The sequence below is a fragment of the Tribolium madens genome, unplaced genomic scaffold (assembly GCF_015345945.1).
Source record: "Tribolium madens isolate multiple individuals breed KSU strain unplaced genomic scaffold, Tmad_KSU_1.1 Scaffold_97;HRSCAF=244;Tcas5.2_LG3a, whole genome shotgun sequence".
Lineage (NCBI taxonomy): Eukaryota > Metazoa > Arthropoda > Insecta > Coleoptera > Tenebrionidae > Tribolium > Tribolium madens.
The window spans coordinates 3,487,235-3,512,042 of record NW_025401069.1 but is presented as its reverse complement, the minus strand read 5'-3'; the positions used below and the strand labels follow the sequence as shown (position 1 = coordinate 3,512,042).

The 24,808-nt window shown below is 32.7% G+C and overlaps 2 protein-coding genes across 3 annotated transcripts in view; both read right to left on the bottom strand.

Annotated features, from left to right (window-relative positions):
• Positions 1-2,225: 2,225 nt before the first annotated feature.
• On the bottom strand, positions 2,226-4,108 carry LOC123014466. Its single transcript, XM_044413605.1, has 2 exons — positions 3,966-4,108; positions 2,226-2,830 (listed from the first exon to the last, which is right to left on the bottom strand). Exons 1-2 carry the CDS (start codon positions 3,969-3,971, stop codon positions 2,270-2,272), a joined length of 567 nt encoding a protein of 188 aa, XP_044269540.1. The 5' UTR covers positions 3,972-4,108; the 3' UTR covers positions 2,226-2,269.
• A 2,791-nt stretch (positions 4,109-6,899) lies between these two features.
• LOC123014403 (brain-specific angiogenesis inhibitor 1-associated protein 2) overlaps positions 6,900-24,808 on the bottom strand; it is a 40,905-nt gene continuing 22,996 nt past the window's right edge. Inside the window, exons 4-14 of one of the 2 annotated variants that reach the window (XM_044413496.1) lie at positions 21,601-21,693; positions 15,526-15,587; positions 14,593-14,664; positions 14,329-14,466; positions 14,207-14,272; positions 13,956-14,147; positions 13,684-13,903; positions 13,383-13,632; positions 11,229-11,418; positions 10,685-11,121; positions 6,900-9,315 (exon numbers count right to left, since the gene is read on the bottom strand). In XM_044413496.1, the coding sequence (XP_044269431.1) occupies positions 7,944-9,315; positions 10,685-11,121; positions 11,229-11,418; positions 13,383-13,632; positions 13,684-13,903; positions 13,956-14,147; positions 14,207-14,272; positions 14,329-14,466; positions 14,593-14,664; positions 15,526-15,587; positions 21,601-21,693 (3,092 nt within the window). In that variant the 3' untranslated portion in view covers positions 6,900-7,943. The other variant, XM_044413497.1, reaches the window with a different exon arrangement.

Below are 24,808 nucleotides of genomic sequence, written 5' to 3'. Positions count from 1 at the left end.
ATTTAAATTAAAGTCAGATCTTATTTCTGATGATTTAATTCGCCTTTCCAAATTCCATTAATAGAAACGATATTCACTATTTGCTGAAACATGGAATATCAGCTTGAATTAGAAAGTTGAAACTCTGCAAGTCACAAAATTGAACCAATAAATTTTTCGAAGAAATTAACTTAAATGAAAAAAAGAAATAAAGCCTACGTGTGCTGAATGCAATAAAAGCGACCACATTAAATTGATTGCCGTTGAATTTAAGCAAATAAAATAAATTAGTCGCCGGTGAAATACAGGGGACGGCAGTACCGAAACTAATCTGCAGATTTTGGCTTTTTAGCACTTTTCCTGAAGTTCATTACTTAATGATCCTTTAAAGGACGTGTTCAGAAGGCGTGAAGTAAATGTACCTTTTATTTGACCCATGCCACAGTCATGTGACACCCCCAACAGTTGTAATGGTGCGTCTCTTTCGTGGCCTGTTACGATCTCTGGTTGACTGCCTTTGAATACCGCCAACGTACGGACATTTCAAGAAAATGTTCTGCTTTTAAACACAAATCGTGATTGCGTCCACAACTTATTCAGATGCTCTTAAGAGCACATTCAAGATGCCTTAAAATTTCCACTGCGATAAATTTTTATCCGGTATAACTCATTCGCATGTAGTGACACTCTCTTTCTTCTGAACAAATAAACAAAAATTGTATAACTAATTAATTAAATTAATTAAAAATGTGTTAAGGAAAACAACAAGGAAGGCTTTTTTCATGAAGTAAAATATGTAACTCTGTTAAACGAATTTTAATGAATTAAATTAAGTACTGTAATATTACTGTTTTTACCACACTTGTTTCCTACTAAACGTAGTGTAATAACGTGAGAGAAACTAATGAAGACTTAATCACTGAATATAAAGATTAAACATTATTAAACTCTGCTAAATATGCTTTTAATAGCCTTAGCATTTGGCCGAAACTTTAATATCCATATTGTGCGAAATTCATTTCATAATTTATTTTCGTTGCAGACAATGACGTTTATTTTCAGTTTTTCAGAATCAGATACCGCATTGTAGTTTGTCAATTCGAAGATCAATAATTTTAACATATTATTATCCTTTATTAATGTTCATGTTGTAGTTGTTTTTTCTGATACAAAATTGCTCTTCTCTATATCGCTAACTGAAAATCTTTTGAAGAGAAATTTATTATAGTTTACATAGTCTTCAAGAAAAATGCTTTAGTATGAAAAGAGGTATTTAAAATTCATATTTAATCGAGTCAATACCAATGTTCTGAGCTTAAATTTGCGTCAAAAGCATCAATAATTAAGAAAAAAATATCAGATAAATTGAACAAATCCAAATTGTAGATTCCAAACTAACAAACATTTATTTGACTTTGGTAAGTACTTGTAATTCTAGTTCAAGTGCTTTTAAAACATACTTTTGAGATGATTTATGTAATTATTAAAGTTCAAGTGCTTTTAAATCATACTTTTGAGAGGGTTATGTGATTATCAAAAATATTAGAGTAGTCATGCAAATATAAATAGATACTTGAAAGAATCACTGTCTGCTTTATGAAATACCCTGTTATTGCTGATTCAAATTCATTACAATTTTCTTTTTGTAAATACGGAAATTTTCACTGGTAAAAACGCACGCGGAAATTTAATCCAAAAAGTCAAATCCTCAAGCTAGCAATCCTCAGTTAATAAATACTTCAAACTGCAACGTGCAAAGATTAGTAAAACGGTACTTTTAACCCATAAATGAAAGGGCATATATCCTGAAAATTTTACATGAAATTGATTTCGAGATGTAGCATCGCAAGGAAGATGAATAATGCATACAATGTTTGTTATTTATTCATCTGACTATAGAAAACATAGCTGGAATGAAATTGATATTCCACTCAAGTTCATTGTGTACGTGTCATGAGGAAATGATTTACCTGTAATAACAAAATGGAAATATAGTATTGTATTAAAAAGCTTCAATCTGAAATTAATTACGACGTATTTATTTCTGTCAGCAATAAAGCCAGCAAACCGAAAAATATGAGAGTTTTAATATTTTTTGTAACCAACAAAACTACATCAATTTTCATGTAAAACTATATTTTGTCAATTTTTCTCTCATTTGAAAAATTCGATATTATGCACTTTTAAACTTTACGAAAATTTATAAAGTGAACATTCAGAGCATTTTCATTATTACATAAAACTAATTTGAAATAAATAATTTATTTATTTTTTGTTTAATTATCTAAATTTAAGCAGACTCTACAGCAACGGTATCAGCATCAATGACGGTTCCTTGGACTGGTGTGGGGGCAGGATTAGCTTGTACAGGGGGGGCACTTGCAATTCCTCCAACTCCGGGAGCACTAGCGATTCCTCCAACTGGAGAAGTGGCGACACCGCTGATTGCAGGAATATTCGGGAAGCCGCTGATGACGGGATTTTGAGTGAAGACAGGAGAAGATACTACGGCCGGGTGGGCGAAGATGTGTTGATGAGAGATAATGGGTTGAGAGACTACAGAGTGTTCAGCGTAAATGGGTTGTGTAACGGCGACGGGGGTGTTGATGTGGCCCAAATGTACTTGGTGTGCGGTATAAGAGACGCCAACGGGGGCGGTGATACGTTGAACTATGGGAGAAACGGCAGCGTAGGCATGGCCTTCAACGGTGCTATAAGCGAAACTGCCGCCGACACGGTCAGACTTGACAATAGCACTGTCAAAGCTAGGGGTGCGTACGAGGGTGGTGGCGGGAATAACACCACATTCGACGAATCCGATGGCGAGAACAACTGACAAAGCAAGTGAAACCTGAAAATGGTACGAATTAAAAAAATTAATTAAAAAATACTTTTAAAAACTGAATTAGTTGTATGGAATTACATATTAAAATAAAAATAAATCTTTTATAACAAGTAATGAAATATTTTTAATTTCTCGGCTTTTTTGATTTTGGTTTTCATCAAGAATCTCATACAATTTTTAAGAAAATTAGAAAAAAATTGTACTATTGTATTGTATTATTTGTAAATAAAGGTTATTTTTGCATCTCGCTACGCTCGTTTTGAAAATGCACTGGTGACATAAAATTTCTCATTTTTTAACTGGCAACATAAATAACTATTAACGGGAAGGCAACTGCACCAAATTTACTTTGCTTAGAATAATTACTTCTTAAATGAAATAATTTTGTATAAAAGGATTAGGTGCTGAAAATACTATATTTTTACATTAGAATTCTTAATATAATTGGTTATTGTGCCATAAATACAGACAATGAGTTTCATTTTCATTTCCATAATTACCGAATTGCTGCAACAGCCATCTGCAGTGTATAATACACTTATTAATTCATTAGGCAAGCTAATTTGATAGTACTCTCTTGTTTCTTTGTTTCTTTCCGTACCATTAGGAAAATTGCAACTAAAAATTGGAACTTTTTGTAATCAATTAGATGCTTTACTGTATACATAGCTACTATTTTTTTATTTATTGCTGAGAGTAAAAAAAATAACCTAATTTTAGTGACTGAAAGTAAACCTATGGTATTTTTTTCCCTGTAAGAGATTTTTGGAGTAATTGGTACTTAGCTACTGCTTTTGTTAGAGGTATATTATTTATATTGAACATTCAAACTATGTTTAATTAATGACAAAATTTATAAAAACAACTACAGACAAATTTCAGTTCAATGTAATCACAATTTGAAATTAGTACAATACAAGTAAATAAATACCAGGGGTAACAGTTTATTCAACAGTCAGTTAGAATAAAAACTTCGGTTTTATTTCATTTCATGAAATAAAAAAAAATTAACTGTGACAAGCGACACCGGCTACCAATTTTTTGTTAGTGGCAGTAGCAGCATTATTTAATTGTGTCAGAAAAAATACAAGAGGGAGAAAACAAACAAGTTAAATTAATTAAAAGAACAAGCTACACTCACCTTCATTTTATAATTTTCTAACGTCGTAGGTTTCAAAAATGAATACGCTTTGAAAGATGTCCGAATTGCTTTTATACTCGCCCATTGTAGTTGATCCCCTACTCGCAATATAAATTAATCCAGTAAATTTTGTACACGCCTAAACAGGCTTTTGACATTCAATCCATTTCCTACATAATTTGCTATCTTCTACATCAGAAATAATACATTTTTTTGTGCCTGTAATGATGTTGCAAGTGATCACTGATCACATTGAAACATGGTTTATACATGGTTGACGTTCTAAATAACCATATATTTTTTTTTCCAATTTACGTTTTAGAGATTTTCGCATGAAATGATATATTTCAGGTTTTAATCCGGTTGTTGTTGTCACCACGCCCAATCCAGCGTCGAATTCGACGACGTTCAAGGCTGATGTGTTCTAGCACGATGACATTTAATCTTTAAATTTCCGGAAAACCTTTACCTACTGTTTTTGTTGTTGTTTAATTATAATTTACATCAGTTATAATAATTATCGTTTGATCAATTTTATAAACAATTGAAGAGTTTTTCCGGAGTACTATGACAATGATGTATTGTATTCAACTTATCAATTTTAATAAAACACGTGATAGAAACATAGGCAGAGTCAGTGAAGGCGACGAAGTAGTAAAGTAACTCGTACCTCTGGAGATCGAAACGGCGTATTTTCATCTCTTGTTTTAGGGGAATTTTTACGAGCCATTGGAAGCACATCATAATATTACATAGCTTTTAAAATATAATAATTTTTAAAAACACGAAACACTCTGAAAAATATGTAGAACTTCCCGGGTCTAAACGTATCTCAATGGGGGTGTACAAAAAAATTATTACCTATCAAAACAGAATAAATTTGTGATTAAAATTAGATGTGTACACATGGTATTGCTGGGCTGTTGTTTGCTACTTCATTTTCAATGAAAGATTTTCATAAATATCAAAAACTATTGCACTAAAACGAAGACAAGTTTCAGCACCTATAGAAGACGTACAAAATGATCATTTTTTTTGCTTTAACAAGGGAACACGTCTAAATAAAATTAACATGTTTTTGTATCGAATAACTTATATTAAAACCTATCTTTAGGTAGAGGTGATTTTTTTTCTATTTGTAGCCTTTTAAATTACTTTTAAATGTTTTTGCTTTTTGTTTACATATAACAAAATTATTAAGCAAGAAAATTTTATTTAAACAACTTATATATTGGTATATGGGAAACACAATGACCAAAACTATTTAAATTAAATTATATATGTATATTGTGGAAAGAGTGAAAATTTTAATTCACGTGATTTCGCTATATTTTATTAGACACTGCAGTTAATACTTTATGTAGAAAATACATTTCTGCATTTCCAAAACTTACATTCGTTCACTTATATCCATCGTTAGGGATTCCTTTATTGATTATTATAAAGAGCAAAATTTATTTTTGCTAGTGTCCTCTATGGAAAGTAAAGCGAATTAATCATTCTGAACGTAGGGTTCTCCCAAATTTCTATTCAACTGAATACAAAAACATTAACATTGTAGTACAGTTTTCATTATTTTAGCTTGTGGAAACTTGTAACTTCCTCTACTTGTATAAAAAGTAATTTTTCGAGAACCTGAAGCTTCAAAATTACCAGCGCCACCACACTGAAATATGAATGTGGAAATACTCACGCCGAACAGCATGTAGTCATGTAGTATTGGTTGCAGATGTTGAAAGTCAACCATTTTCATTGTGTTATTCACGGTAGGGGTAAGGACTTCTGAATTTTTTGGCGCAATCAGCAATACTAATGACACTAACTCGAATACTAAATGAAATATGTTATTTCTTTTCAATTAAATATCAAATATAGATACAGTATGTCCCCGGATTGAGTTTACAAGAGTAATTGTGACAACGTCAAAAACCTGGCATTTATTAACAGGCCAAATTACATTATAAAAAAAATCAATTTGCGTTTTTTTTGCACTCAAATGTAGGTACTTGTAAATGCGATTAAAAATATTTTCTAGTCTAAAACTCTAAATAGATGCTAAAATGTTGCAATATGTGTAATGGGTTGCGACAAAAAAATTAGAAATGCCCTTCTCATGAACAACCATGAATACGTTATATTATGTTATATTATCTAAAACTCTAAATTGAAGCTAAAACTTCTAATTCCTTTCCTCGGTTTAAATTACAATCGTCTCAGAAAAGTAATAAACGTCGAGAAACCCACGATAGGATCTTCAGTAAGGACATCTGATTTGTCCTAAGTTTTGTGCGTCTTTGTCACAGCTGTCTCTTATATCTGCAAAAATCTTTTTATCCGAAGACAACTTGTGTGTCTAATTTAATTCTTCTTTCAAATGGAAATTTGTTTTAAGGAAACATGAATAAATTTTACTGAGTACAATAATTTGTTTCCTGTCTAGATTTCCTTCTCTTTCAGCGTTTACTGTCGTCCGGGATTAGATTCATCAGTGCATCTCACTGATGACGTCGAATGATTGTTTAATCGCCAGGAAACTGTAACAGGCGGTCTTGATAAGCTTCCTAACAGGATTTTTCAAAGCGGATTATGTCCTTTACGGAAACTGAACGAATTCAAGATTTTCTCATAGCTTTCAGTAATAATAATTAACGTTAATTAATAAGCTATTAATGTGACAGTAGATGCCTAGAAATAGATGTTTTAAATTATTTAGCGCCGAAATAAAAAGAAACAAATTAGAAAACTGACAATTTTGAAATTTAAAACTAAAGATAAATTATTTATATTGGCGTTAAAATACAAAAAATATAAAAACGCATAATATACTTATTCAATTTCCAAAGACTAATATTCAAATCAACGTAAAATCTTGTTAGTCCGACAGACTTATCTTTTATTTTAATGAATTAAATACAAAAATAATGGAAATAAAACTTAGAAAACAATATAAATCTTTATTTATATGAATTGATATACATTTTAAGTACAACAATAATAATTCTGCTGTTCTTATATAAAACCAAGTTATTTGTATGTCAGTTTTACAATAGACATTATAGTTACGAGTATAGTGCTAATTTAATCTAATAAATATACGAATAAGTAGACTGGTACATTTACTCAAGTCCTAATCTAGAACCCCTGCCTTTATATATTCCGAGGTAATATATAATATTTTTACAAATATGTTAATACAATCAATTTTCCATTATTATAATACTAATGTTATGACTAAACGTAACAAAATGGACGGTCAGCATAATACAATAAAATATTTTTCAAAGATTAATGATTCAAAAAGTGGCAATGTATAATATGTATGTATCTATTTGAGTCATTTATTAATGAATTGATTTACTATTTTTTTAAATTTTACTAATATAATTGCGTTAGTAAAACACACTACAAAAAGTTTTAAGTTTATCACAGTCTCTGATTTCACTAGCCCCTAAAAATGTTTTCATATTAAAAGGGATTGAGCTGGCGGTATTCAACTTAACAATTATCGAAAATTATAAACTTTAGATAGAATAAATTACAAAGCAAATACAGTTAGTTTGTAATACATTCAAGCCTTATTGCACCATCCCAACCACCAAAAATAGATATGTACAAAAAATGTTGAGAAATATGAAAAATATAATAAAAGTGCGTATATATTATAATAACAAATATAATAATTATATACAAAAGTAACATAATAACAATATATTTTAAAATACATGCAAGTAAAATCGTACATACAAAATGAGTCTAGAGTAATAATTAAGACTAGCTGATGTTGGTGAACAACGAAAATAGTAGTGAAGCCAATCTATTCTAGGATAAGTGAAGCATTTCGATCTGTGTTAGGATTAGTTTTGCGCAGCTTTATGGTGGCAAAGTTATTAGACCTGAAAAAGAGCCAAAACCGTAAAACGTGCAATGAAATCGAAGACATGCAAATAATTCAAGAGTCAAGAGTGAAACGATAAAAAGTTATTTTCTAGCGGAAGCGTCAAGGCCCCATAAATCATACCAAGGCCCATACATGTTGCCGTTATGTGCCGACTTTTCGTCGTATTTAGTCCCATATTCTAGTTTTTTCAGGCGTTTCTGCAGTGTCTCACCGTACTCCATCAGTCCGTTCTCCTCGTACTTGGAGTCGGAATGGTTACTATTGCTCTTGGTTAGTTTTGTCCGTGGAATAATCTGTCTGTTCTCGACGGCGTCTGATAACTCATCATTGGTCGAGTCGTAATATTTGATTTTATCGCGGGTTTCCGATTCCGAATTTGATCTGCGGCTGTTGCGGCCCTCTCGACGCTTATCCATGTCCGAATCGATACTTTCGTAACTCGGTCTAGTTTGTTTTTCGTTTGAGTTATTGCGTTTGGACGAGTCGGCATAATATCGGCGTTTTTCTTGGACATTAGTTTCATTATTTCTTTTATTGCGATTTTGCGAGTGATATCTCTCGTTGTCGTCTGGCTCCGGAGATTCCACTCCAAAAGTTTTGAAGCTGTGCTGTTTCTCGTATTGAATTATGTTGTGGTTATCAGAGTTTAAATTTTTTTCGAAATTATTTCGCAAATTTTTCTCGGCGACTGAATGACGATTGTTGCCGTTGTTTGGGGAAAACTTGCTCGATTTTGACAGTTTTTCTAATTTTTTCCCAATCTCTACGACGTTGGGAAAGTGATTTTCCCGCTTGTTTACGTTTTGATCATCTACTAGAATACAGTCATAAGGATCATCGCTTGTGATTTCGGAATCAGAATCAGAATCACCAACAGAGGAATCATTATTGTACTGTTGCAGTATATTCTTGCGATTAACAGTTTTCATTATCAGTCCATCACCATCGTCGTCATAAAATTGATCATTTGCTGACTGTTTATTATTCCGTTTGTGGTAACCGTAATTTTCTTTTTCTGGTTTTTCTCTAATAGACTGCCTCACGTTTTCCACATTTCTTCTTTGCTCAATATCCTTTTTGCTCTCACTTTCTAGATTTTGGTTGGCATTAATGGTTCGATCTGAATCGTTTGATCTGTCACGACTAGGTTTTTTAATTCTTTCTTGACTATTAAATCTATTCCTTCTCTTAAGTTTCTCTTCTTCTACGTCCACAAGATCTCTATGCCTCCACAAAGACATACCTTCTAAAATTTCATTATCTGAACTATTTCTTCCAAATTTCCAGAAAGATTTTGTTCTTTTAACTAAACCTTTTCGTTCTCTTGTCGCATCTTGATCATCTGACATGTAATATCTGTTGTCGACCAGATTTCCGTGACTGTTAGACTGTCTTACATTTTTTTGGACTGTGTTATTATTACCGTCACTGTGTGGCTGGCGATGTACTCTTCTGTGGTGGTAATAATACATACTTATTACATAGTTTATGCACAAAAACGAAATAAGCCAAATATTACAGCAAGTACCAAATTAGGCAGTTTACTTCAATGACCAGAGTCCTTCACCAAGGAAATTGTCAAGAATATTGACTCGAAAATTAAAAAATAAGAATTTATCGAAGGCAAGGCACGTTTTTATCATATATCTTGCAGCATTCCGCCACTAATGGTGTGTCTGCACGCTGCTGTGTGCTGTGACCCAGTTTATAAGCAACAGATAGTCGAAAGTGTGACCAAATTATCAGAAAAAATAAAGATTTGTGACATTTTTAGCTACTTCGTTGTTTTTTACTGACGCAGATTTAAACATGTACAAATAGAAATTCGGGACAACTTAATAATGCATAAACTCGAAATATCGAGAAAAATTATTTTTGGGGGAGTGGAGGCCCAAGTATGGTCGATACTTGTATCTAAAAAATAAAATTTAATTTAAATAGTGCAGTTGAAGTAAACGCCTAACAAAGTAATCGCTGTGCACTGTTATTTGTACACTAACCAGGCAAAATGTCTTCAATAATTACACAATTTCGAGTTATTCCTAAGAAAATTGTTTATCAACAATTGAAAAAAAAACTCTTACTTGTAAGTTTAGTTTTTTGTAAGTCTTACTTGTGAGTTTTTGTTTTTTCTTAATTTTTTGTTTTGAAAACTTTCATTATGTTTTGACTATTATGTTCAAAACAGATATGCGACTGCCAATAAGTTAAAAAAAAACAATTTTTCAATAAAAAGCTAAGAAACATCAGCTTCATCGATTACAATTAACTCTCGTTCACAATTGTATGAATTCAACTCGCTTGTTAATTAAAACTTTGATTCATGAAGCGATATGGAATATTAGTTTCTGAATAACATTTAGAGATTTACTCGAAAAGATCGTGCAAAAAAACAATGACACTTGTAAAACAGTTCTATTGAAAAAAAGGTGTAATTTTTGCAATTTTTCATTTTTAATTAGGTGTTACCTAGATGCCTATTTTTTCCGAAAGAAACTTACTTTGACCTTTTTCAGAATAATTCTGCCATTTTTTTCCTAATAAATCAAATTAAAATTAAATTTGTAATTTCACATTTTTGTAAAAGCAAAGTTACAAACAATATTTTCCTTGGAAAATACCTCAAATTGCTGAGAACGGAATTTCTACATTGTATCCTCTGGAGTGTAGTAATTAAGAAATTCTGCAGACATTTATTCGTGTACCCTGTACCGTAACCATTTTGCCTGATTAGTAGAAACTTTCCAACAAATTTAACTTAAACTGAAGTAAACCTTAACCAAGCAAACTCCCTATAACGAAACAACGTCCCATTACTTACCTCGCCGGGAATTTAGTTTGTCCAGAAATAGAGTCATCATCTGAATAATCAATCTCAGGTTGTGGCGGCGGATCGTTGCTGAACCCAGAATCGTTACTGCTATGTAACGATACGTTTCCTACTGGACCGCCGATTTTTCCGCTTTTGCTTTGGAGATGTAATGGTAAAGGAGCGCCCGCTGTGGGTCGGTCGCTCCTGGCGGGCTGAGGGTGCGTGGAGTAGGTTCCTGTGGGAGGCGTGGAGAAACTAAAGGTGGATGTTGACGATTTGATCCCCGATTGATACGGGGACTGAAAGCTGGACGTGTCGGCGTTGGACTTGAAGTTGGCACTTTGTGATTGCGACATGCCGATCTTTTTGAATGGCAGAGAGGGTGTCGGCACCGGAGCCGGTAACGCCGGGGGCGGAATGTTGTTAGAACCGATCGCTCGCCGAATCTGAAAGGAACCGATCGTGTGTAATTGGCGATAGTCGATATTCATGCAAACGCAAGCAGAATAAATCTGCTAGGATCGATACGTATGCAACTCTGGCGCTACTCTACCTGTTTAGCGTTATTGGAGGATCTATGCAAATGCAGGGTGTCGCCGAACATGCGAGGGGCTGGAGGGTCTAGTGTCGAATTGTTACCCGAAGGAGTGCCGGAGCCGCCGAGCGACATTGGGTTGCCGCCGTTTGTTGGCGTTTGTTGACTTTGAATGGATCCACCTGCATCACTGCGATGAGTTGGCGACCTGCACACAAAAAATTCACAAAGCTGAAACAAATGTATTTCACAAATGAAATATTTGAGTAATTCTATGCAAAAATAATACCTTTTGAACTGAACCTCGATGTTTGTACGTTTTATGAAATTGGAACATCTCAAGTGGTCTGTGATTCAAACATAAACTTGTCAACACTGTTTGATTAAAACTTAATCAATAATTTTAATTAACAATAAAATTGCGTAATTCCTGAGCTCTCATTTACTTATAGTCACATCAATATAAGAGTTTTTACAACACTAATATCTTATACTGTTTCTTTGGTGCATTTAAGCTTACCTCTTATGTTGCCGGTATAGTCATAGCCATCGCCACCCTGACACCGTCGCAACTGCGTTTTTGAGGTGAAAAAAGTAAGAAATATTTTATTTCTGTGTTATAACTGAACCTACTGACAAATTTTGAACCAAGAAGCTCCACTCTTTCACATAGAAAAAAATATTGTGAAAAGTGTCAGCAGTAGCGATGGCTGTGGCATGACATATACGCTCTTTTATAAAATACGTCGTCAATCACAACAAGTACATAAAATAGTCTTATCTTAGCACTTTGTCAATTTTGACATTATTTTTACTAATTTCTTTATAACAATTTCTAAATTTGGCAAATGATCCAATATTAGTGATAGAAAATTTTTTGTAGACAACACAAGTTTTATAAATCTCGATCTATTAAATTTTCGCTCCTTAACGGTCGCTCGAATTTAAACCACTACTTCGATTTTTAAACTTTCTATAAAATCCTTATTATCTTAATACATGGCTATTAAATTTCAATTTCAATAATTTCAAAATTATCTTCAAATACAATGCGTTTAATTAAAATTCAACAACAACCACAAACGTTTTTAAATCAAATTTACTAACCAAAATACTACAATAATTGCTATGTTATACATGTTTTACATTTTCAACAAATTTTTATAATCATCAAATAAATCAATACTTTGGGTTATTTTAAGTTTCGGGACGTAGTTATCATAGCATAGCGGAATTTTAAAATTAAACTAAAATTGTACTTTCAACTGCCTCCCAATATTTTTGAATCAAAATACGAGTAAAGCAGTGATAATCAAATTCAAAAGAAATTTCAACATCCCTGGTCAGATTTTTTTAAATATTTTTGTATTCATAAGCAACCCTTCAATGCAACATGTTTTGTTTTGTTTTGATAATAAATTCATCTTTACTACCATAGTTGTCTAAACGCTGAAAAATGAACAAAATAAGACAAAGTCAAAATATCCTTTTTTTCAACACTTTTAAAATGAAAACACGTGAATTCGTTCAAACTCGACTTGCCTCGTGTTTGTGTTGCCTAAAATGTGCACGCGGATTTCCACATACTATGGAGATCGATACTGAATTCCGAATATGTTTTTATGTTATGTAGTATGTTTATTACTAAAGACGGAAAGTAGCGTCCTTACTATGGATGGTAACAAAATATCTGGGCTTTTAAAGCGATGGAGGATTGAAAGCGCCAATAATAAATTCACTTTGGGAATATAATGCGTTGTTTAATTCACGCGTAAGGACTGAAAAAGATCAGCTTTTTAGCGCTAAAATTGCACAGCATTGTATTATATGTACACATTTGAGTCGTTTTCTAAAGTTTTAAGGTTTATTTACGTGTTTTGTATAAAATATAATGCAATTGTTTCAACAGTTAACTCTGCGCTTTAATTTTAAATGGAATAGAATTGAAAATAATACGAATATAGGACTGCAAAAACAACTTTCAATTGAATGTTACAATTGTATGTTTCACACAAATACTGTATTAATTTCCTGATGACAATATTCCTAGTCTATCTTTATTAAATTTACTCGTATTGGAGTCTTACTTAAACCTCCAAGCGCTTCATACTTGAAAACTAATACTAGTAGGTAATTTAGAAATTAGTTAGGAAGATATGGAAACTAGCTTACGTGGTAGGATCATCCAGAAGTTCTGTGTATGCTAATGGGAACCATCCACTGCATTGTGTCCTCAAGTTCTCTCCGAATTGCCAACCCTTATTTCGTTCCCCTATCAGCGCTATGAGATCTCCTTCAAGAAAACTGAGTTGATTATCTCCACTAGAAAGGTAGGCGTAAAGCGCTCTAGCTAGTTGTGTTTCCCACTGAGGTGGCGGTGGGACAGCAATCGATTTTGGTCGATGGGATGGAGTGTGCCCCTCTGCAAAAAGATAAATTTTCCGGGAACGTTCCCAACAATGTCGGTAATCACCGTGTGCAAGTGAATGTGTCGAAGAATTTAAATTATACTCCGATTTGGCCCTTGATAACGTCGTCACCGGGGACCCGACGTCGCCTATTGAGCGTATATCAAGACAAGATGCGTCCATACTCTTGGTTTTCCGTAACTGAGAACTAATACTGATTCGATCGTCTTCAAGATTAGGACTCCTTGGATTCGAGTACACGTCTTCATCTTGCCAGACTATTTGCTAAAAACTTTCTCAATTAAATAAAAATTCCTAAAGTTATGAAAGAGATTACCCTTAGTCTGTTTGTGAAAATGTTTTCGACAGATTCCGGAAGATATTCTCTTGTTTTGGCAACTTCCGACCATTTCTCCAGATTTTGTTGGTATGCAGCCAGTCCGTGATTGTGAAAAGATAAATAATGTTTTGCCAGAGAACATTGCCTTTCAAGAACAAATCCGTAACGTCTGCGTTCTTGGGTTATTGCCTAAAATAACTCATCTATAATAATATCGTTACTATTTGAATATGAATCGCTGATTTTACGTTTTTAAGACTTTGCTCACAGAAAGCATCCAATTTAGTTTTCTCCTCTTCCAAGACTTGCATATTCTATAACAAAAAATGATATTCTCCACTTCACTCCCTTCCTTAATTAACCAACTAACCTTTAGTTCTTTATCCATGGCTAGGCCAGTTTTTTGCGAAGTTCTGGATTTCTTTCGTTGCTTTTTCATCATAGCTGCAGCTTTACTATAAGTTTCTGATCTCTGTTTGTGTTGCTGTAAAAATCTCTTCTGCTCGGACTAAAACAATAAAGTTTGATTTAGTTCTTGCATTGACTGCAAGTTTGAACTTTGTGCTAATCTAAATTCGCAGTGAGTTCATTTTATTAAATTTAGTTGCAGCTATGAAATGATTCGTATAATTACCTGCACAACTTTGGTATCTTTTTCCAAATTGGTCTCGAGTGGAACTAGCAAGTCGACGTAAAATGCTTTAAGCTGGAAATATTCAAAAATAAATTGAAAGTACAGATACTGTAATTAATACAAATATCATCCGTTTGCTGGTTGAAGGAAAGCAAATATTAATTAGCGATTGCACGAAAGTTGAATGAATAAACATCAAAACAGATCTTCCTTTTTCATTAATCAAATAAAGTGGGGTATGCTTCCAGATCAAAAACACCTCTTTACTGGCATCCAAAAGAATAATCTTTAAAATTCTTAAAAAAATCCGTGTAGACGTCATAAAATTAAAAAAAATAATCAAACGAGAGCCCATACAACTTTTTTTCAAACTGAAGCGCTAATTACATCGTAAGGAAATATTTTAATTAATTGTTTATTAGATATTTCAAATTCCGTCCGCAAAATAATTTTAAAAAAATAAAAGGAACAAGGAGTGTCAAAATCAATATCTGTGGCCTTAAGTACGTGCTTTAAAATCGGATTGTTTTTTCTGAAAACCCTTGCAAACAATTTGCACCCCACGAAAAGTTGCCGACTGCCAGGCTGTGGCAGGCAAAGGACTTACCAGTGTTTTTGTGACGTCCATGTTCTGGTTATACTGTAATTTTATTCGCGGTTTTATTTAGATTGTCCGCTTTATAGGACAGTTCTCGCCCCGGCCGTAACACAATTATGTTCTCCGAATTAATTGCTTACCACCTCCACTGTTTTAATTTCAGTTACCTTTGTACACAACTAGAGAGCGGTAAAATTTTGTGTTTTGAACATGCAACAAAATCACTTTTTATTTTCCAGCGTTGCAGGACTTTTTGCATAATTATTTTAAAGTTTTAATCGCAAGGAAAACTTTTGAAAGCAAACCTGATAAATTTTAATCTCGGATATACTTACTATGTTCATTTGTTGATCTTGAATCTCTTTGTAAACCTCAACAATTTTCATTAGTGCAGCACCTGAAAAAATCACATACCTAGTAAATAAATAAAGTATTTTATTAAATCAGTGATCATGAGAATTAACCAATTAATCAAAAATAATACATTAACAAATAAATAATTATAAAGCGGATAATTCTTGTAATCAAAAGAGGTTATTGTAACGTATAATATTATACTTATTTGACAGCCATTTATATAATTATAGCTGCTAAATGCGTCCCAAAAAGTTGAAAAAACAGTTAATTTTGCATTCACGGTTCCATTAGCATATTTTATCTTAGTAAAGACTGCAAAACAAGAAGGGGATGCAAATGCGTTTGAGGGCGGTTTTGTTTCGCTGGCGGTGGTACAAGGAGTGGCTTTCTATCACAACATTAAGGCATGCAGTTGACCCCTTCAACCCTTGTTTGGCAAGTCATTTACTAGCGCCCCGTCGAGTTTGTTCAAATAGTAACATTTAATGGAATAGCGGATGTGATTGGGTCGGCGATTTAGTAGGGAAGCTTTTAAATCGAAAGACACTGTTTAATCAAAAAGTAACTTTGAGTTCTGAACTCCCTACAGTTTGGTCATGTTTTCCATTAAATATATTTAAATACTCTCTATGGCCTGATCCTAGACGCACTGAAGAGAAGACAACATCCATAAAAGCAAGTTATCGATTATTGTTACAGACACCAATAAAAGTCAACGGAGGAAGCTCTGTTCGCGTTTATTTCAATCGGGAAATTATGTAGGTTTTGTGACTTTTGACGAGCAATTGAAACTTCACATCGGAATATATAGCGATTCTTTCCAAAGATATATGTTTCATTCAAGAGCTTTTCATTTCAAATTTACAATATTAACAGGAAACATCCTCCTGAATGTAAATTTAATAATTTCAAGGTGTTTTAGGAGAGTTAGGTCTCTCGTTGAAGCTTCATTTACTCATTTTGGTCTCCCTCAGTGTTTTGTCCGTTCCGTCGGCACTCGCGCATGCACTTTGTTAGGGGAGAAGCTTTTCCCGGATCGTCGTTTTGTTTTGTTAAGCTTTTCCACCGCTCTTTTACAGAAGCGTGTGCAGACTGTTAAGATAAAATCCTTAATATATAGTGAAAAGGTAAATAAAACCTCTCACATTCTTCCAGTGTCTAAAGGAATAAATGCTCACAATCGCTGCTCTTCCACTGCCTGCTTTCTTTAACGTCCTAATAATGAAATTACCTCTTGAATGAACAACATTAAACAGCCTGTATCGTTTCCCCTTATTTTTGCCGAAGCTCACACCATGTGATTTATTTTCCGGCTTTAACGTCACGTCCAATAATTTGTCAAAACACAACGAGAAGTTTCATGAAAAACTAATTTGAATTTATGTTACTTTAATCGAAAGTTTCTCTAGAATATCATTATTTAAATTTACATAACTTGAATATTTCCCTTTTTTTCAAAGACTAAGTCCTAAAAGTACACTCATATAACCTCGTCTACATTTTAGGAACCTGAAAAAATCGTGCAAAATATACTAAAGCATAGGTCATTACCCTCGTTGGAACATCGTAAAAACAGGATAGTCACCTTTTGGGCACTTCGTCTCACCCTCACATAATCTGATTGCATTTGCAGTTCTAGCATTAATCAAATTAAAAATTTAGGTTGGTATATTAAATTATGAGAATCATCCGTCGACGTCCCACCGTGAAAGAGCCCTTAAAAACGCTCCAAAGTTGAGTAATCTAATTTGATGTTGAAGTATGACCCAATCCTCACTTACGAACGAGTTAGCGATGGCATAATTTTGTTCAGGTAAGTTTGTAACCAGACGGAGACACGTTAGGTAAACTTGTGGAGTTGCACAAACTGTTCGGGAACGCTCTCCCTAAAGTAATCTAATAATCGGGGCTGGTTTATCTCAGAATCCCTGTGCAAACTTACTGACATTAACCCCTTCTTTCGGTTAGTCGTAAACATGCTTCTTCCTTAAATAATGAACTTCTCTTGAAGTGTATTTTGACGACAAATAATGTTCTAATAATACGTCGAATTTTGATTTTTTTATATTGAGTTCAATGAACTGAAACCGCAACTTTTGTGCAGAAAATTTCAAATCCAAACACTACGAATCTTTTCATATAAAGTACATAGAAACAGATATATTTAAACGAGTAAAGTAAAGGAGACTTTGTGGGTTTTTGCAACGCAGAGTTCTTGAGAAATCGTTATCCCTTCAGTTTTTATTTTATCCATTCCTGAGATTGTTTAGCATTAGGTTACTGCTGAAGGATCTTGAAACTTTCTTGGTCCAAATATGCTCTTTCCCATAAACCACAAAGATAATAAAATAAAAAGATTTATAAGAATTGATCTTTTAAAATTGATTGTCTTGAGTTGACTAAGATTTTGTTTTGAAGGGTCTATGCGCACATAGCCAAGATACAATTTTATTTTTAAGTTATTCCTTCTTGTATAACAAATCAACATGTGACTTGTCACAAATCATGCATTTAGTTCTCTCTTACTTTTTTTAGGTTTCCCGTTTTCAAGGCTTATTACAAATACGTATACCTAAATATACAATATAACATACCTAATGCTTTAGGTTTGATTATAATCAAAAGATTCGAAAAAAACATTTTATTAATGAGAAAAAAACTGGTTCATAGTCCATTGGACTTACAAAAACGTGAAAGTGTTTATTCACATATAGCAAAAGACGTGACCTTTTCCCACCTTTATAAGAGCATTCTTTCTCTCCCCATATTCCACACGTTCGATTTGTATGTCACTCACGGAAAAATTCTCTCTATCAACCGAAATTAATATGATTGGTATACGATGTATAACGTCTATTTAATCGATAATCGAAAACGAGTTTATCGTGATTTACGTCTCCGTTCACTAAGTAGCAATATAGAAAATAAATTGAATCAGAATGAAATTTCCAATAAACGATCTGCTCGTGACGGTCGCAGAAAACGGTGTTGCCTCCCTCAACTAGCAGGTGTTATATTTGAAGCGCAATATTTTTAATTGAATTAAGAACATTTTTACAGAAGAGACGTACCCACAACAGCAGGAGCTTTCATTTAGTCGAAATACGTGACCAGATTATTTTAGTTCCGATTTTTAATTGGGTGAAGCAACCAATCAAAAAACTGAAATGAAGTGATCTAATTTGGTATTTGCGATAAAAGAAAAGCACCAATCCACCAATGTGTTCTTTTTGAGGTAAGCTTTTGGTTACTTCGAGAGTAGGCGACGGATATTCGATCTCTTGACACAAAACGAATTTGTATTTTCTTGTCGCCATCTTAATTTCCCTCTCGAATTATTTCCGCGTGACGGGAATAAAATATCAATTAGAATTTACTTGTTCACTAATCTCAGAATAAATTAGCCATTTATGGTAAGTTTAATCAAATAAACTTGTGTTCAGAGGTGCATAGTCATAATTTCCTTCGACTAATTTCACAAACTTTATATAATTTTTATCTGACAATTAAAACTTTCTATTGAGACATTTTGCAATTATTTTCAGATAAAACTTGAGTTGTTTGTCAAAAGTTTGTCTTTTAACAATTTTGAGAGCGCATCGGTAAAAAATTAACTTTCCTGGTCAATTTTTTAGATTTTAATCTTAAACGTGAAGTTTTAATTAAAATTAAAAAGACAACAACACCAGGTCAAATTTCTTTAGAACCACATAAGAAATTTAAGAAATGTTTGGTTTCCATCCATCACCTATGTAGTATGTAGTAGGTATGTATGTAGTTTGGAGAACCTATGCATCATGGAATTGAATTTTTTATTAGGTGCGTAACTTTAAATGTAGGTCTGCTCCATGTTATCAATCTTAACTTACATCCTGAAATTTAATAACACTGACGAATTGGAAACTACCTTGGCTTCTATTCATCACGCTGCACGCGAAAATGTCAATTCCATCTGTTGAAGTTTCTTGTGACAAAAAAATCGAAAATAAATTCACCAATTTCAATTTTATATACAAAACCCTCTTTCTTCTAAACACACAAGATTATATTATAAGACAAAATACTATATTTATCAGACTGTCTAGACAAGAAAGTAATTCCATGATTCGGGAAAACAGGGGTTTGAAATACACTGAAGAATTGACTGAACCCAAATAGTATAGATATTTCGTTTGTTTCGTTCGGTTTGGGTTAATCTTAAAGAAAATGATGGTTATTTTAAGAGTTTTTGTTGAACTGATGTAAGAAATTACAAAGTTCAATTCTAATTTTGCTGTTTAGATTTGTTTCGCTCAATTCCAACTTTCTTTGACGAAACTTTTGCCTCTTTTTTGGTTTATTCATTTTAAATTTTCAAAGAGCTTTCGTGTATGTAGTTTTTTTCATTATTTTTGTTGCATGTAATAGCTATTAACATACCTAGGATGTACAGCTGTAGATGTCAGTTTGAAATCCGAGCGAGTTTGCTAGCGAGGATTTTAAGACATCTAAAGCTGTTATGACATTATTACATCCGAGGTTTGTTCAAGATTTTATTGGTATCTGTCGAATAAGCCAAAAATTGGAACAGGTGCTTTTGGAACATTTCATCATTGGCAGTTCCGTTTTTTTGAATTAATTTGAAAACAATGTCATTAAACGTCAACATAAAAAATCGTCTAAGAAAATTTAGAGATGAAACACCAAAAAAGGAACAAATTCGGTACCGCCAACAGTTTTTGGAAATTTGGAAACAAAAAGTCCAAAAACTACTACTTAAATGATGAAATGTTTTTTCCATTTTTGTCTCTGCAAGGTAAAATATCGATATTGTAAAATTGACATTTCAATATTGTAAAATTTTACAGCAATCAATAAGGTTATGCCATAGTTACCAGAGTATTTTTGTGCATGTAACATTGCTCTTAACACAGAAATCGATAAAATATCTTTATAAATATCTTGATATTCTTATTAAGTTCAAATTGTTGTTTTTGTAAAATGGAACCACAATTGAAGGTTTTTCCAACTTAAATTTCTAGAAGGCATTTAGATGTATCTGCAGAATATAAATTCATATAAAAATATATATGAAAACTAAGATTTAGATTTATCCAAAAATCAGTTAAAAAAAATATCAAATTATAGGTAAGTGCAATAAAGTGTATGTGCCGGCGTCCATTTTTCCAATAAAAGGGTTGTATCTACTCCATTTTCTCTTCACATTGTCGCCTTTAACTCCATTTTGTCTTATAATACTCTCTAGCCGAGGAAAAGTAATTTAGTTTAAGTATGGTACGAATTCTGTCCCAGTCTTATTCCTTAAAAGCCCCAATTTGAATATTTTAATAGACTCTTGCAAAGTGTGTGGAAAAAAGAGTAGCAACAGCATACTTTTCTCTTTGAGAAGATAAGAATAAAAGTAAAGTGGAAGATAAATTTTATTTTAACAGCTTATTTCTTTAAGAAATCATTGACTTAAATTTAATTATTTTAAAAAGTTAGATATCCTGGGATTACTCAAAGAGGATCGAATTCAGAAACCCGCGAGAGGTTAATTTTCAGCATAAATGGAAAATAAATTTATGATGATTCGGCTTTTAAATGGAGTGACAAAATGGATTAATCTTTATAAAAGGGTCGGCTTTATTTCACTATTTTTATTCAAGCCGTATCAAAACAAATGATGGCACGTTTCTTCTAAAACCCTTTTTATTAGGTGACGTTTTTAGAAGTTTTTCTAAATAACGTTCTTATATTTCAGAGCCCGTTGCGGTATTGGACCCGAAGGGAGAAAGAAACGACCTGTGTGTTTGTTGAAAGAGCTAGATTTAAGTGTAATGTGTGTTTTATATCGGCCATAAAAAGCAGCCATGCAGGATTATATAACATAACGACAAATAATGGACGCGATAAAGTAAAACGTTTTTCCCAATATTTATTTTTCAAAAATTTCTCCTTTTACATATTTTACGATTTAAGAATATGTTCATAGACATCATACTGAGTTTGCTTCAAATTCATGAAACTTAATTACTATGAAGAATAATAGAAGTGAATAAAACTTTGCTTACCAATGTCTGAGGATCCACCCCAGGTTCCTTGTTGCGCCTGACGAGCGAGCTTATTAATTGCATCTACATACATTCTTGATGCTGCAGCAGCACCTGAAAAAAACAATTGTCCATGAAACACATTTATATTCAGCAATCTTTTCAGGTAAAATTTAAAGAATTTACTGTATAAATATGTACCAGCGTAATGCAACCAAATTTTAATAAAGCTCTAAAAATTTCTATTATTTCTGTTGTATACATTTTTATTCTTAGAAATTTATTATGTTTATACTTCAAGATTTTTCAGACGATAAATGAAGATTAAAACTTCAGACTTTGTAATTCTCTCTTACATCTTAAACAACTAACTACAAATCTACTGGATCTTTTTCATATGCTTAAAATAAGGTTTTTGTAAACTAAATTATTAAAACCACTAGATGCCTATCAAATACATCTCAAACTCGACAACTTTTTTGCTTTAAGACACTGGAATATAGCTCCTTAGAAATTCTCCAAATTCAGTTTCCTGTCTTTCATTATATTGTCAGAAACAAGCCGGCGTCCATGTTCAACATTGATTTATGATAATCAACTCCTAATCAATGCATATCTGACCGATGTAATTTAGAGCAGGCAATTAGACTCCCACTAGCGTGCAATAAACAGACCACATATTCAGTATAAAATTGTAAATTGATGAAATAGCTGCCGATGTTTTTAAAACTTGGGTTCTCGTATAGAAAATTAGCAATTAGCATAGTAGCTTTGACAGCGAGTTTGATAGGCTTTTTCCTGAAAAAAAATTTATTTAATAGTAATTAATTTTACTAATCATTTAATATAAAATAAAGCGGATAACTGTTAGGACGTTAATTCCACACAATTTTGTTGTAATACGTTATATAATAAATTATGCTCTGGGAAATTTATAGCTGGTGGCAACAAATATTAAAATAAACTATCCAAAAAATTGTAAAAGGACACTGTAGTCAAAATTAATTTTTAGTGCAAAACTAAAACCTAAAAATGTTTATACAGATAAAGGAAATTAGTATCTGTAATTGAATTTTGTGTTTTTAAGTGATATTCGAAATGCTTTAAAATGTAATAAAAGATCTCGTAAAAGAAAAATACGGCAATAACGAGAACTGCTCTTGTCTTAAACATATTTCCTCCAACACGAAAATTCAAAGCGCCAAATAAAAAGGCCACTGGAAAGAATTCCGGGTATCTTTGTGTAGATGTAATAAAACGCATCTGGAAAATGTTGGCTAAGCAAACAGAAAGAAAATGAGTTAACAAATAAATGTCTGTGCTCAAAACGACTTTGTAAAATTATTTCGTGGGCAATAATCGCCATTAAAATTTTCCCATTAGACAGCAGAAGGCAAATGAAAAGTTCGTGAAATTTACTTAATTAAGTTAAATTTGCTGAAAACTAGTGGAAAATAAACAAGGTTTGATTTTTTGTTATTTTATTCCAGTAAATAGACAAGAAACAAAGAAGCAATATATTATTGTAAACAGGTATTATGCCAAGGTAAAGTTTTCTTAATATAGATGTTTACGATTTTTATCACCTTGTTTATTTCTTTGTTGTTTGTCCTCTTTGTCAATATACTTATTTTAATTATTCTGCTACGTAAAGGGTAAATATTTTTAGTTACGTGGTGGTAACCCACATCAGGATTAGTGGTTACAGGACGACTCACAGTGCGACACAAACAGCAATAGCAGTTGAAACAACTGTCAAGGTGTTAGAATTAGCCTTAGATGTTAGAATTAGAATTTGTGTGAACTAACACACAAAGGGGTTGTGTTTAGTTGGTTAGGCTTTCAGTGCTTGATGCACTGTCATTGATTCCAGGAAAACACAAAGGCACGTGGCAGAAGATTATTGCAATATTTTTCATAAGAAAGAAATTGGATTAGAAAATATAAAACAGCATCCCTTTAACTCATAAATTTACTGGCGGGTATAAAGTTTCATATTTTCCCGATGCAAATTCACTCCAAAACTGTTATCTTATAAAGTTCAACAAGAACTCGGTTTCAGAAAACTCCCTCAACGTTAGTTAGGTGTAATTATTTTTGTTCCTTGCATTTTGTTAAGCCCTCCCCGCTTCATTTCGAGATTAGGGTAATTAAAGTCACTCTAGCAAAGTAAGTGACGCATCTGGAATGTAAATAACTCATTAATAAGATTTTGCACTTATGTAACATATTATCCGTTGATTGTAGTCTGCATGACTTATTTTAACGCCTCTTTGCAAATCTGTACGTTGCGTGAGCATAAAATGCAAGAAACAAACCAATACATTAGAAACATTCTTCATAACAATCGTCGTGAATAAAGGAAAACCGTATCTACAGGATTATGTGTCGTGAAGCGGAGTTTGCAAGAACAATTACAAGGATAACGCCCCCAGCAGGACAATGGTCTCTACTGGATCCTAAATTACAAGTTCCCACGGAATATATTTTATATAAACATTTACTCCTATTTCCACACCAAGAAAATTTGATAATTTTACTAGAAAACAAGGATTCAGCCCATATCAAGAAATAAATTAAAACTGTAAATTTCACATTTCTGATATAGGCTTTCATCTTTTTTGACAAATATTTGTGTGAAAGAAGATTATAAAGCTCTAGATTCATAAATACACATTCACAAAGTTAAAGTTTCTGTTTGAAGATATAATTAATTTATTCGAAAAAGGGATATCCTCAATTTAAATGTTTCAGAAGATAAATTTCATACATTACTGTGGAACTAAAATTAAACTTCCGCTATTTTGGTCCTTTATTGTGAAGTTTTAGCCTGGATTATCTGATGCAGACAAATAAAAGTCCCTACCGAAGGATAAAATTACACCCAAAGCATTAACGCTGTTGCAATTCACATTTAATTGTCTGATTGAGTCACAGTAATGAGTGTTTACGATGGACCTCGAATACCATTTCAACTAAACTAAAAACTTTAACACTTAATGTCACGACAAAGTAAGCGACAAAAAACTCACCGACTCACAAACTTTATTTGGTATTCAAATGGGAACATCTACTTTTCCTAGTAACTTTCAAAGCCTTACCTGCACATTCCCTTGAGAGGCAACTAGAAAATCGGGCTTAAAAAGCGATGACTTCTTTTCAAAGAGTTTTACTACTAAGTACTAAATGTTTTTTGATTGATATTAAAAAAAAAATTAAGTGTCTAATT